Raw genomic sequence first — 12500 nt, forward strand, 5'->3', positions numbered from 1 at the left:
AACTTGTTGAGTGTGGCTTGTACTTCCCCGAGCAGTGCAGCGACCTTTTCGTTGCTCGTCACTTCTTCCTGCGTACTGATTTCACTCACTACCGTTTGGTAGAATCCGATTTCACGGCCAATTTCCGCTCCCTTCTTGTAGCCGTAATCGTGCGCCTCCACGACGGACTCCTGCTGTTGGCCGTCCTCGAGCCCTTGGTGAAAACTTTCCTCGACGATACGCTCTTCGGTCAGAAAGATATCCTCAAACACATCGTTGATATCGTGGCCGGTGTCCTCTGATTGCTCTGAAACGGGGCAGGAACCGGGCATGATGAACTAGGGACGGCGGATCACCTGAATCCGAGAGCACGTGCGGCGAGAAATCTGCATTTTTAGCCGAGCAAGCGAAACGTAAACAAAGGCGGCTACGTCGATCTGTCACTTTCGAATGTTTGTTTGAAAATGGAATGTTCGGTCGTTTGGAAAGGATCTGTGAAAATCCTTTAAAATGATCAATTAATGGATACTGCGTTTTATTATCTAGAAATATTCCCTCCCCGATCAATAAACCGCGCGGTAAGCCGCCCCGGTACACCCCTAATGTCCCTAATAACTCCAAATGCTATCAAAGACAAATATCATCCGCCCATCGCCGACCGCAACCAGCTGCTTGGCATTCGCATCGATCGAACGGATGGCGTGGCGTTGCTTCAGGATGCGTGTCAGGCACTTGACCAGCTGCTGGAAGGTGATGCTGCTGCCCTCCCATTGCTGCTCATCGAATTGCCACTGGCAGACGTCTCCATCGTCCGACGCGCTGATCATGGTGCTCGCCGAATAGGTTGGGAAGCACAGTTCGGTCACTGCACCTGTGTGGCCCTCCATACTCTGTGTCACGCCGTTTGGATTCCGCAGGTCCCATCCCATGATTGTGCCACTGTCAAGTCCGGCAAATACCTAGCGAAAAGTAACGTACAGTTGGCGTAAGAAATCGGGGCGCTAGTAACTAGAAACGCGGTTCTGTTGGGATCAATACGTACGAACTCTTCCCGACCCAGCATCGGGCAGATACAGACGGCACACGACGAACCCTTGGACTCATCCTTCTCTTCGCCCGTGTACAGTGAGAACGAGGGCCGTTCCGATGGATCGCGCAGATCGTAGCAATGGAGCAGATCGTTACTACTGCCCACGAGCACCTTGTTGGAGTCAAGTAGCTTCAAGCAGCGGTAACTAGACCCATTGGCATCTTGATACTCGCGCAACGGTGTTGTGTCCTGCAGTGACCGGTAAAGATAGAGGCGGCCGTCTTCGCCTACGGTCGTTACCATCGTGTCGTACACCGATAGCCCCGTACAGCTGGCCTCTTCCCCATCGCCGAACGTGTGCCTACCCCGGAACCAGTGGTTTAGCTGCAGTCGATGCTCACCCAGCACTTCCTCCATCTTTAACACACAGCATAGGCCTGAAAAAAGGGCAACAGACGTGCATTAGAAAAGGATATCAAAGGACGATGCGGTGCACCGACCTTCGGAGGTTGCGGCAACGAGTGTTCCGCTGGGACCGGCCTCCAGCGCCGTAATGTCCCCCTGGATGGATGATTCAGCCAAGCGCTTCGGTACCTTGTGTTCCTCCTCGTAGTCACCATCAGCGAGATTCCCTGGGGTGGACATCTGCCACCAGGCGAGCACATTCGATACATCCCCATACGAACCGGTGACGAACGATCCTTGCGTGCCGCGACCATCGTTGACCCAGCGCACACACGACATCTGATCCGCCACGGCCTCACACGTAATCACCGACGAATCTTCCAGTGTTGATACCATTTTCGGCCTCTGATTTTCTTTTCTTGGCCACAACGAATATTAACCGGCGAGCAAGGACGCGGCGCGCGCTCCTCAGAAATAAGGTGCATAGAAATCGATGTCCAAATATATGAACCTTGGCCGCATGTCGGATTTTGACAGCTGCGACATGCGATATTTTTTTCTCTGTTTTCTTGTGGTCCGCAAAATCAAGAGCCCCTTCGCGAGAGTTAAAGAAATTGCGCGAAGTTCCTGTTTGCGATTCAGTATTTGGAGAAGCCAAATTCCAATCTTGTGAAACAAAGTGCTACCGAACGACGGAGATAACCACTCAATCATCATTCCCCTTCCGCGACCTGGGAAGAAAGATAGCCCAAGCTGGTGTGTGTTGATAAGGAAAAACAAGGAAGAATCGTCCGCCGGTAACTTATCGGCAGCTGATGGGCAAAATCGAAAGTGATTTCGCTGCCAGTCTCCCCCGATAAGGCCACCGGTTCGCGGGTGTGTTTCAGTCTTCACCCGAAAGAGGGTTACTTCGATCGAACGAACCAAATCGTCAGAACGTAAAGCCAAAATGGCAAAATATTATGAAAATTCCACCGTCTTCAACTATTCGTGGGAGCAAGTGACGCAGGGCTTCTGGAATCGTTACCCAAATCCCTTTAGGTAAGTGCAAAATGCAAAATGAATCGCTGACTTGCGCAAAGGCGAACATCCGATCCGAAGTGCACTACTGCTGCGGTGGTGTGGTGCGGTGGCTTCTCGATGGCTCTCGAGGTTCTGTGTTTAGCGAGAAAATAGCTCCGCTGATTGAGGTTGCGGTCCGCGCCAAACCAACTGACGGCGGACCATCAACAGCGACGTGGTCTAAGGCCATCGCAGAGCACGCATTATGTAATGTGCATTGCATGCGGGCGGGATGCGGACCGCAGCCGCCGGCTGTGAACCGTGATCGTGCACGTTTCGTTCTATTTTTGTACCCGTCTGTGATCTGTGACGTTGCCGGTGGCGCTGTGGCCTATCGGAGGCCACCATTGCTTGCACCACACCCTTACTAAATGCCAATGATGACCATCTGTTGTTCCCGGTACACCGCAGCTCGCACGTCCTGTCGGAGGATACGGTCAGCCGGGAGATACGGAACGGGAAGCTGCACAGCAAGCGGCTACTGACGAAGACGAACCGTGTCCCGAAGTGGGGCGAACGCTTCTTCAAGGCAAAGTCGGTCAACATCGTCGAGGAGTCGGTCGTGGATCCCAAGGAACGAACTCTCGTGACGTACACGCGTAACATTGGATTTAACAAAATAATGGTAAGAACCGGACGGTAATGGGGAACCGGAGGAGAGCGACCCAATCTAATTCCTTTGTTTTTTTTTTCATTCCTCACGCGGCGACTAGAGTGTCGTCGAGCAGGTGGTCTACAAATCGCTTCCGGATCATCCGGGAAAAACGATCGCTATACGATCGGCATGGATCGACTCGTCGGTGTACGGATTCGGGACGGCAATTCGTGCGTTTGGGCTCGATCGGTTCAAGAAGAACTGCGCCAAAACGGTGGACGGGTTTAACTTTGTGCTGCAGCACATGTTCCCGAACCATCCGGCAGCGTTGGCGGCAGCCGCGAGCACCACGGCCAAAGATCACCACGGTTCGAAGGCACAGAAGTTGCGTGAAGCGGCCAAGCACGCTTCGGATCAAATGAAAGCAAAGGCCGAACACTTGGTACAAAATCTGTCCGTTAAGGGTTAAAAGAAGAGTGGCTGCCGTTCGTGTGATGCTCGAAAGGACGCTTGATGCGTACGGTCGATCGACACAGGCACAGGCAGCCGTCCATTCCGGTTCCGCTCCGTGAGCTGTTTTACGCGCTTTAGACGGTAGAGTCAGTAACAGGCCATACGCTACGCCATCGCTTCTGTGGGTCACACAGTATTCCCTTGCGTACACACCGTTTGTTCGTACTACCGATTCCGTTGCGTCGTATCGATCATCATTCCACGTGTTCTGCTTCAATGATAAATTAACACAAATTCCTCTGGTAGAAGCAACCCCGCTAGCGGATCAGTGCGATGGCGTGTACCCATTGTTAGCATTCTACTAAAGACATGGCGAACCGATTACCGACCGAGTGGCCAGATGAGTGGCCAATGAGTTGATTAAGTTATGTTGGTACCCTTCTAAGACGAACAGACGACGGAGCTCGTAATAAGAGAGTGACCATTTCCTGTGCGTTTCCGGCACAAGGGTTCAGGTGATTGTGCAAAACAGATAAGGATTAGGGTTTAGCTGATTAAATTAGAATATTCAATTGTACATTAGAATAAAGAAAAATCATCCATGCGAAGCTAAAGAAAAGGTGTTTCCTTACGACACGACGAGTTCCGTTTACTTGTACTTAACAACTATAGATATAAAGAGATAACACACATCGCTGATAACGTTCAAATAGATTGTTCTTTCTTAAAAGGGTTCTCAAGCGAACCAAGTGCCTAGTTATGCATCTGTTCCACTGATTGTCCAGCATTTTATCCCTGTAGCGGATGTGCCCCATGAGCGCAATGGGAGTTACCGTTTGGCTGAGGTGCACTGTTCACAGTGATTGCATTTCTATGCAGATTACCCAATTGTCCTTCGAACAGAACGTGATTAATGAATTTTTTAGCAAACAATTGCTGATCTGGCCTCATTTTATCGTAATCTACAAGTCACGATTTAACAAGGAGCTCGGTTTCTGTGGGCGAGTTTGTAAGCCGTTTGCTGGCCAAAGACAATAACTTGGCCCTTTTAGATTCTTCTCTTTCCGTCGAGGATTCATGTATCATCGGTTATTGATTGTACGTTTGCTGCAAGCTGGATACATGCTGGGACGCTTGAGAACTGGCTTCATCGATCTGCAACAAAATCAGTGGAAACATCTGTGTAACCTCAAAAGTCCTTATTATACATTAGAAATCGGAATGAAATAAAACTGCACCTCGGTTTCGTCACTTTCTTCGCTAAACTCTGTGTCTGATTATTGTACCGCATATCCGAAGGGGTTTTGTGATTCCTCAGGAAACTCATGGCGTCGTAGTAAACCCAAATTGGCACATGTTCCTCGCCTGTACGTCGGGCAGAATTTACTTTACGCAACTCTCGTCGGTAGGTAGAACGTAGAGCATTGATTTTGGTACAAACACCTGCCTTGTCCGCAAATTCCTTCATTTTTTCAATGAGTATTTCGTATGAAGCTTCCTTTTTGTTTTTATCGGTGTACCCGTTGCGTTTCTTCTTACATAAATCAGGAAGACGACGGTACATCTCAATAAACTCTTTCCAAAACTCCCGCTCTTCATCTTTTCTGCTCTTGTAGTTTGCCATATTGCGGACGAGAACACAGCAACACCAGCTAAAAAGGTAGGAGACGATCAAATTATTAATTGAACATTCAGTCCGTCTAATCCGTTGTTGCGAGTTTTGTTTGCCAATTTATGGATGATAAGGACAATTATAAAAACACACTTTTATATGTATTTTTTATGTTTCTCCCAAACGGTTATCTTATTTATTTTAATAGTAAGGTTGTCTTATTACAGATATTTGCTTTTGTCAATGCAGCCACACCGCACGGTGCTTATCTCTAAACACGAATGCACGTACGCAACAACAAATGCTCTCCTCTATCCGCTGGCCGCAGACGTTTCTACTGCTTCTTGAAGCTCTTCAGGATCGGATAGATGTTCTCAAAAGCATCGTAGATCTCCTGTCGCACCTTGGCCCCGGTCAGTACCACCTTGCCGGACACGAAAATCAGCAACACGATACGGGGCTTCACCATACGGTAGATGAGCCCGGGAAACAGTTCCGGTTCGTACGAGCTGAACCGGCCGTGTGTCAACACCAACCCTTCCAACCGAATCGGAAACCGTACATCGCAGCTACCGACCATGTTTTGTACTTTAAAGTCAAGAAACTTTGCCTGGAACGAGGAAAAAATCAAAATCATCGATTAGACCGATTCCTGCGTACCGGTAATGCCCAGCTCCCGGATGACTTACCGTAAAGCCCAGCTTCTGAATGATCCGAGCGTACTTGCGAGCCGCTAGCCGTGAATCTTCTTCACTTTTCGCTCCAGTACAGACCATTTTACCGGAGGAGAAGATGAGGGCCGTCGTGCGCGGTTCCCGGATGCGCATGATAACGGCGGCGAAACGTTTCGGATTGTACTCGGCGTTACGGGCGTGCAGGGCAATCTTCTTGAGGTCCAGCTTGCAGCTCAGGTTCACCGTCGAGACGATGTTCTGCAGCTGTGGCAGGATGGCCGATTCGCTCGGTGTCATGGGCGTCATCGGAGTGGCCGGTCCCATGGTCTGATGGATGTTAACACTGCCGATGTTCTCCGGATCACGGACGCTACTACCGCTGCTCGCATGATCAGCCCGGGGAGTAGCAGCTGCCTTCGATTCCGTCATCGGTACCATCGGGGACATGAGACTTTGCTGGAAGTGTCGCGACAAGGACACGGTGAAGAGGTCAATCATATGATACCCAATGCAGCCCACTCCATTCTGCCAGATTACTTACCGGTGTTTGGGGTTGGATCATGTTCTGTGGTGTAGAGAAGCTCGGAGCGTAAGTGTGCATGCTTTTGCCGGAACCGGATGGTGTGCCGATGGCCGGCATTCCCATGCTGTAATTGCTCGAGCTGAGCCCACCCATCGGTGTCATGTGTGGCATCGACTGTTGCTGCTGGTAGGCATGCGGTAAAATCTGCTGATCCTCCTCGGGCTGATGCAGCGGTGTACCGATGCTGGGGATCGAAAACCCCGGACTCGGTAGCATTTGATCCATCCTGGCGTTCGGTGTTGTGCTTGCCGGGTTCTAAACTGCTCCTTCTCTCAGCTAACACACTCCAGTACGTCTCCACACGATAAACTATCACTTCCGGAACCTCTTTGGCGCCGAATCTCGATACAATATTGTCGCCGAACCGACCACCACAGCTTCATGAAAACAACAAATCTTCGCGTCTTCAACCTTGCAGCTGTCACGATGAAAAAGACTATGCGCAACGGTTTGGCCATTTAGGGGCTTTATATTGCCAATGCTACTGTTGTGATTCTCTTTTGAGTTTCAACAGCAAACAGTGTGCAAATCAAGTGATGAAAATATATTTATTAAAAACGGTTTTAATTGTGGTTGGATCACTTACGAACGATTACGAGTCGGTTGATTTAATTTACGTTGATTTGATTTATTTATATCACAATTTAAAAGGGATTTCTTGTTATTTTTTTACAACAAATCGGAATCATAAGAAAATGCGTACAATAATATTAACCTGCACATCAGATGAGAAAGATTAGCTAGAAATCGCAATGTTGAGCAAACAGGCTTTTACAGAGTTGCGTCATTGTCGCGGTTGACGCCGACTACCGCTTTGCACATCGTCCAACCGGCGGTTCGCATCAAACAGGATTGATCGCTTCCGACTCTGCTTTTTGCTGCCTGCCGATTGTGAGCCACCGTTAGTACACCTCGGGGCCGGGTTCGGTGGGCGATCGGTCGGATCTTCATTATTCTGTTGTCGATTGTTTAAAACCATCGTGATAGCTTCCCGCAAAACATTGACCGTCATATCCCTCATCGGATGTGAGCTTCTGGAATCCTCGATATTTGCACCAGTCGGTGTGTCCTAAGGTGGTGATTAACATCGTCAAGAAAAGTTTAACAAGAAAAGTTTAGACTTAACGCGAACATCGTTCTGAGCTAAACCTAGTCATGAGTCTCAACGCCTATCGACGTTGGAAGTAAGGAGATAAAGCCACTGCCCTGAATTACCTCATTGTGTTGGCTCAAAATACAAAGCAGATTCGATGAACTGAGCAATTGATTTTGTATGCCAGGCGTTTTCGTTGCACCAGTCTTAACGCCAGTGCTGAGGGGTTTGCCTTTGTGGCTGCTGGTAGCTACCGAAGACGAACCGGTTGGTTTTACGTTCCTAACTTTATCCTTGTGCTGGTCCGACGTTTTGTTTTTCGGTTCCCCAATGTTGTGCTGCATTCATTTGGAATAACAAGAGAAACGCAATTTGTTGAATCAACTCTAAAAAAACCATGTGATTTTAGCGCCTACCGTTGTATCACTTGAGACCATCTCGCACTCCGAGTACAGCGCCGTATAGTTGGTGCGCAGATGTGGCAGTACCATTGAGTTACGTTGCATTAGCTCCGAGTTGGAAATTTGGCTTCCACTTGGCAAACCACACCGGCCGTTTTGTAGATCCGCAAGATATGCAGCGGTAAACAGCTCAGGCTCTTCGCTCTCTTTTTTAATATTTGCTGCGGCTAAACGAAGTGATTAGATTCGAGGTGGGGCATTTGTAATTATTTTTGCGTTTTTATACTTACGAGGGCATACTTGCTGCGGTGCATTTGCCTTAATAAGTTCCACTTCTATAGAATCACATTTACATGTTTGTTGCGGCGCATTCTCATTTTTACGCTCCTCCAGCGCCAATTGTTCTTGCAGTAGCTCCTGTAAAGATTTTTCAGGAAGCAAATGATTATAAAACAGAAACGAAAATTTCGAAAAAGGTCTCGAAAGTGCATGTTTTTAGAAACAATTAACTTCAAACGGAGAATATGGTATTACGAAACCAAAATATGGTATTAAGAAACCATATTTTTTATGGGGTATGCATATCTCAGATCTTCCTGTATCCATTTGACGAAGCTATTCGTTTTATAGGCGATAGCTATCGGAAAATGGTGTCATTTGCCAAACAAACTACGTACCATGCGTTCTTTCATTTTGTCCATATTTTCTTCGCAAATCGCTCTTGCTTCCCGTTTCTCCAAGTCACATTGCTCCAGAATCGCCCCCATTTCTTGCTTCATCTTTTCATTCTCAAGCCGTGCCATGTAAAGCTTAGCCGCGAGGACTTCGGAACTGTACTGGCATTGGTCGAGTTTGGTTTGCTGTTCCCGTACCGCTTTGGTTAGCGCTTGTACGACCGAATCCGTCGATTGATCGCTCTGTGCCAGCTTGCACAAGACCTCCTGATGGGCAACGTTCAGCTCGGCAAGTAAATCTTCTGTATCCTTCAGCTTTTCACGCATGATCGCTAGGGAAGAACATTTTTGCGTTTTATCGGCGAGATCGACTTGCTGCGCTGAATATCGCCGTTGTAGATCGTGCAGTTCTGATTTTGTTTTCGCCAGCACATCATTGCAGGCTGCCATCTCGCTGTGCAGCGCCAGACACTCCTCATCGGCATCCTTGTACCGCTTTCGTAGCCAGTGGGTTTGTTTTTCCATTTCCTTCATTGTGACTAATCTGCTCCGTATATATTCATTTTCCTTGCTGAGGCTGGCATTTTCCGACCGAGCCGTTTCGAGCTGCTGGTTGAGATCTTTAAGCTTGTGCTTCACTTCACGCAATTGGCTGCTGGAATCGTCATCTTTCCACGGATGCTGCGAACTGGGAGCCGCGGAACGGACAGCACTTCCGATCGCGTTCCCTACGAACCAACGGTTGATTTTGTTCGTCGTTAGAAAGCACTCCAGGAAGCCTTTCACTATTCGCTGCTCATGGCTGGCGAATTGCTTACATACGTCCTGCAGGCGAGGGATGGGATGAAGCAAGCAGGAGAAATACAGAAGCAGCGAGTACACAAGGATGCAATCGACCTCCGTCATCTCCCCTTCAATCGTTAACGCTAGCTCAAAGTCCGGGAACTGTGATTGCAGGAACTCCACCAAGGAGGTCTCTTTGAGCGGTACTGCCGATAGGCTGAGCTCGAAGAATGTATCGTAAAACCAACACGGATCAATAACATCATCGGTCTGGATCGAGCAAGCACACTTAACCTGTTCGAGGATTGCAGTAAGTTTTAGTGATCGGCTTAGTGATTGCTTAGTGAAACCAAGCGATTTGTGTCACACGATTGGCCTTATAGATTCACCGAAAACGTCGTAAACACTTGCCCAAATATCCGTTATTTTTCGCCACTGCATCAAATCCTGTAGCGTCGCTTGATTGCTGGCTACTGATGTCATTTTACTGAGGTTTTAGAAACGACGATACGCAAAATACACACGCAATAAAAATGATAATAAACTAACACTGTACCGTAAAAACCTTCGCACTTACTAACAAATGGCCCAGCTCATGGACGTTAAATCGTAAAACTCAACAACCTTCCTCTAGGAGCAGAAAAAGATAACCATCGGAGTCTCTGTCTCGCTTCATCTTCAGCCCCACTTTAGACTACATGAGATATGAAGGTGCTGTGCCACTAAAGAGAGTATTTTTGTCGAAGTACTTTTTTTAATTTACAAATTATCTAACCAGCTTAATTATTTATTAGGCGCTACAACTGACAAAAAGGACGCTCAGTAAGTGGACAAAAAACATCGGTATCGAAATAAATGATTCGTAAGGCGAAGAAATAAATTTAATGAAATCCACTCCGTACTCCAAGAAGAATCGGTTCGACATCGCATCAAACATACAAGCGCATACAAAATGCAAAAAAAATCCGTTCATTTGGTTTTAAATTAATTCTTTATTTCAAAATACATATAATTTTTCGCTACTATGATACAATGATTTTGAAAATCTCCATTTATGAGATAGATTTAGAGTTTTCTACTGTCGAAGAATGCAATCCTTGTAAATAACTTAAAAACTCCTCTGCCTCTCTCAATCCGATAACCTGGACGTATTGAAGCATTGGTATATTGGGTTCTATTGGTAGCATACCATTCAGAATGGATTCTAGACAGGGCAGCTCGCTGACATCTATTTCATCTAATGAGTGGCCAAGTTCGTACTCGAGTAGGGCTTTCGAAAGTTCGTAGTTATCGCAAAGCAGGGAAAGAAACACAATTTCTTCATCTTCGATCTTGGTGATCCCTTTGATGCCCTTCTCGATGGCATAGTTGAGCAGCTGTCTCGCAAAGTCGACATGCTTGTACAGTATAGCGGTGGCGAGGGGTGTCAGTTGTGCTCTCACCGTAAGCTTTGGTTCAAACTTTAACAATTCACTGAGTAATTCGAGAGAATTCAACTTTGCGGCATAGTGCAGCAAGGTGTAACCCATAGGGTTCAGTACATCAAGCATCGATGAATCGTATTCCAGCAGCATCCGAACAACCTTTACGCAATGATGTACTGCCGTACCGGCGGCTAGATGTACAGCCGTCACACCGATACTATTAACGGCCGATGCGTCAACATTTAATCGAATCAATCGCTCAATAATATCACGCCGTCCGGTCATTACAGCCGTATGAAGCAACCTATTTCCTCCATTTCCATCATCAAGCTCCAACAGTGAAGCTCCTTTCGAGTTGCGCAGATCGCGGGCAATACATTCATCGAACAGATAGCGCCCTACGTTAAAGTCCGATGAGTTGAGCAACGCTAGATGGATTGGGGCCATCCCGGATGCATCTGCCTGCAAAGGATTAGCTCCATTGTCCACGAGCAACTTCACCATCGACAGGCTACCATCGGGGAAACATTTATGGAGCGGTGTTTCATTTGAATCATCACCGAAACGCATGGTAACTGCTAGATCGATGGAGCTATCAGGTGGTAGAATTTCGTAGACACAAGCGGCGTCTTCAATCTGCCAGAAATGACGTGTGGCACCGTTCTGCAAACCGAAGGTTGCATGCACAACGGGACAATCGTTGAAGAAACGATCCGTAACTTTCTGAAGAGCCGTTAGAGTGTCTATCAATGATGAAGTAACTCCCATTTTATTATCCCCTTTATCGATCCCTGATAGTTCCAGCGGAAGTCCCAGTGGAAGAAGGACTCTAAATGTGACATTAATTCCAATGTCAAGGGTATACTCGGTCCAGTTCATGTCCTCTAGCAGGGTACAGCCGTCAATTCTTTTAATCATATCCTGACATGCTTCATGTGTCGCCAACTTGATAGTTTGTTGTCTGTTGCCAAAGCTAACAACCGTTGATTCGATAGCGAAAGCGATACCAGCCAGCACTCCAACTCCTTCGATCACACGTGCCTTTCGTGCGTGATCCAATATTGCTTGAACTATCTTATAGCTACCGCAGTAATGAGTGGCGTTATCGAATCCAATAGCTCCATGACGATGAGGTTCTGTTAGGCCAGTGTCTTGAAACGGCGACCATCGAAACGATTCTAGAGTTTGGGAAGAGGCATAGGGAGTCTTCGGCTCATATTTGTGTGTGAAGCTGGCCGCGTTGCGATCAATATACAAGCGTCAGCGATTATCATTGTAGGAGTTTGTTTGTAGGAGGGCAGACTATCACCTGAAAACTAATCGCGTGACTGAGTCACATTTCGCGAGGTTATTGTTTTCCGGGGACGCTTCGTTTGTCCACATGATTTGAGGGTGCATGGCTTTATTAAGCTTGCTTCTTCCAACAAAATGCCATACCGAGAGAGCCAAAACTGATCACCATGCCGGAAATACGAAATGATTTAGCACCGTTGCCGAAAATCCTATGGTGGAGGCGCCAGGTAACCGGTACTTTCAGGGGTTTGTAATCGAAAATGAAATCATGTTGAAAAAATGTTTCTTCACTCAATTTTTCGAACACTGCTGTCATTGCAGACACATCAATTTGATACTATTGATGACCAAACACAACATAATTACTTAACAACCAAACTTAACAAATATTGCTACTTTTAAAGGCATTAGTCATTCCACGTTGGTGATCTTCTTTAAG

At 47.2% G+C, this 12500-nt stretch overlaps 4 protein-coding genes and 1 pseudogene across 4 annotated transcripts in view; 1 reads left to right on the forward strand and 4 right to left on the reverse strand.

The window, feature by feature from the left end:
• LOC126578261 (protein LTO1 homolog) overlaps nucleotides 1–362 on the reverse strand; it is a 492-nt gene extending 130 nt beyond the window's left edge. Inside the window, exon 1 of the mRNA XM_050240645.1 lies at nucleotides 1–362. This exon is cut by the window's left edge and continues 130 nt beyond it. Coding sequence (XP_050096602.1) covers nucleotides 1–311 — 311 coding nt within the window. The 5' untranslated portion in view covers nucleotides 312–362.
• A 141-nt stretch (nucleotides 363–503) lies between these two features.
• On the reverse strand, nucleotides 504–1849 carry LOC126578256 (nucleoporin Nup43). The gene is made up of 3 exons (XM_050240638.1): nucleotides 1510–1849; nucleotides 1022–1446; nucleotides 504–938 (listed from the first exon to the last, which is right to left on the reverse strand). The coding sequence occupies exons 1-3, from the start codon at nucleotides 1808–1810 to the stop codon at nucleotides 588–590; spliced, it is 1077 nt and encodes a 358-aa protein (XP_050096595.1). The 5' UTR covers nucleotides 1811–1849; the 3' UTR covers nucleotides 504–587.
• Nucleotides 1850–1984: 135 nt separating this feature from the next.
• Nucleotides 1985–4179, forward strand: LOC126578260 (protein preli-like). The gene is made up of 3 exons (XM_050240644.1): nucleotides 1985–2455; nucleotides 2888–3101; nucleotides 3190–4179. The coding sequence occupies exons 1-3, from the start codon at nucleotides 2364–2366 to the stop codon at nucleotides 3538–3540; spliced, it is 657 nt and encodes a 218-aa protein (XP_050096601.1). The 5' UTR covers nucleotides 1985–2363; the 3' UTR covers nucleotides 3541–4179.
• A 123-nt stretch (nucleotides 4180–4302) lies between these two features.
• LOC126578259 (uncharacterized) lies at nucleotides 4303–5148 on the reverse strand (annotated as a pseudogene).
• A 174-nt stretch (nucleotides 5149–5322) lies between these two features.
• On the reverse strand, nucleotides 5323–6763 carry LOC126578257 (uncharacterized). The gene is made up of 3 exons (XM_050240640.1): nucleotides 6352–6763; nucleotides 5826–6266; nucleotides 5323–5746 (listed from the first exon to the last, which is right to left on the reverse strand). Exons 1-3 carry the CDS (start codon nucleotides 6616–6618, stop codon nucleotides 5471–5473), a joined length of 984 nt encoding a protein of 327 aa, XP_050096597.1. The 5' UTR covers nucleotides 6619–6763; the 3' UTR covers nucleotides 5323–5470.
• Nucleotides 6764–12500: the final 5737 nt, after the last annotated feature.

This window comes from Anopheles aquasalis, chromosome 3 (assembly GCF_943734665.1).
Source record: "Anopheles aquasalis chromosome 3, idAnoAquaMG_Q_19, whole genome shotgun sequence".
In the NCBI taxonomy this organism is placed as follows: domain Eukaryota; kingdom Metazoa; phylum Arthropoda; class Insecta; order Diptera; family Culicidae; genus Anopheles; species Anopheles aquasalis.

Bases quoted from the DNA above. Each gene is read 5' to 3' on its own strand.
- LOC126578256 (XM_050240638.1), bottom strand. From the start codon at position 1,810: ATGGTATCAACACTGGAAGATTCGTCGGTGATTACGTGTGAGGCCGTG. The intron at 1,447-1,509 runs GTCGGTGCACCG...CCCTTTTTTCAG, and splicing joins CGTTGCCGCAACCTCCGAAG to GCCTATGCTGTGTGTTAAAG. The intron at 939-1,021 runs GTACGTATTGAT...ACTTTTCGCTAG, and splicing joins TGCTGGGTCGGGAAGAGTTC to GTATTTGCCGGACTTGACAG.
- LOC126578257 (XM_050240640.1), bottom strand. From the start codon at position 6,618: ATGGATCAAATGCTACCGAGTCCGGGGTTTTCGATCCCCAGCATCGGT. The intron at 6,267-6,351 runs GTAAGTAATCTG...CGACACTTCCAG, and splicing joins TGATCCAACCCCAAACACCG to CAAAGTCTCATGTCCCCGAT. The intron at 5,747-5,825 runs GTAAGTCATCCG...TCCTCGTTCCAG, and splicing joins TTCAGAAGCTGGGCTTTACG to GCAAAGTTTCTTGACTTTAA.
- LOC126578260 (XM_050240644.1), top strand. From the start codon at position 2,364: ATGGCAAAATATTATGAAAATTCCACCGTCTTCAACTATTCGTGGGAG. The intron at 2,456-2,887 runs GTAAGTGCAAAA...GGTACACCGCAG, and splicing joins CGTTACCCAAATCCCTTTAG to CTCGCACGTCCTGTCGGAGG. The intron at 3,102-3,189 runs GTAAGAACCGGA...CGCGGCGACTAG, and splicing joins TTGGATTTAACAAAATAATG to AGTGTCGTCGAGCAGGTGGT.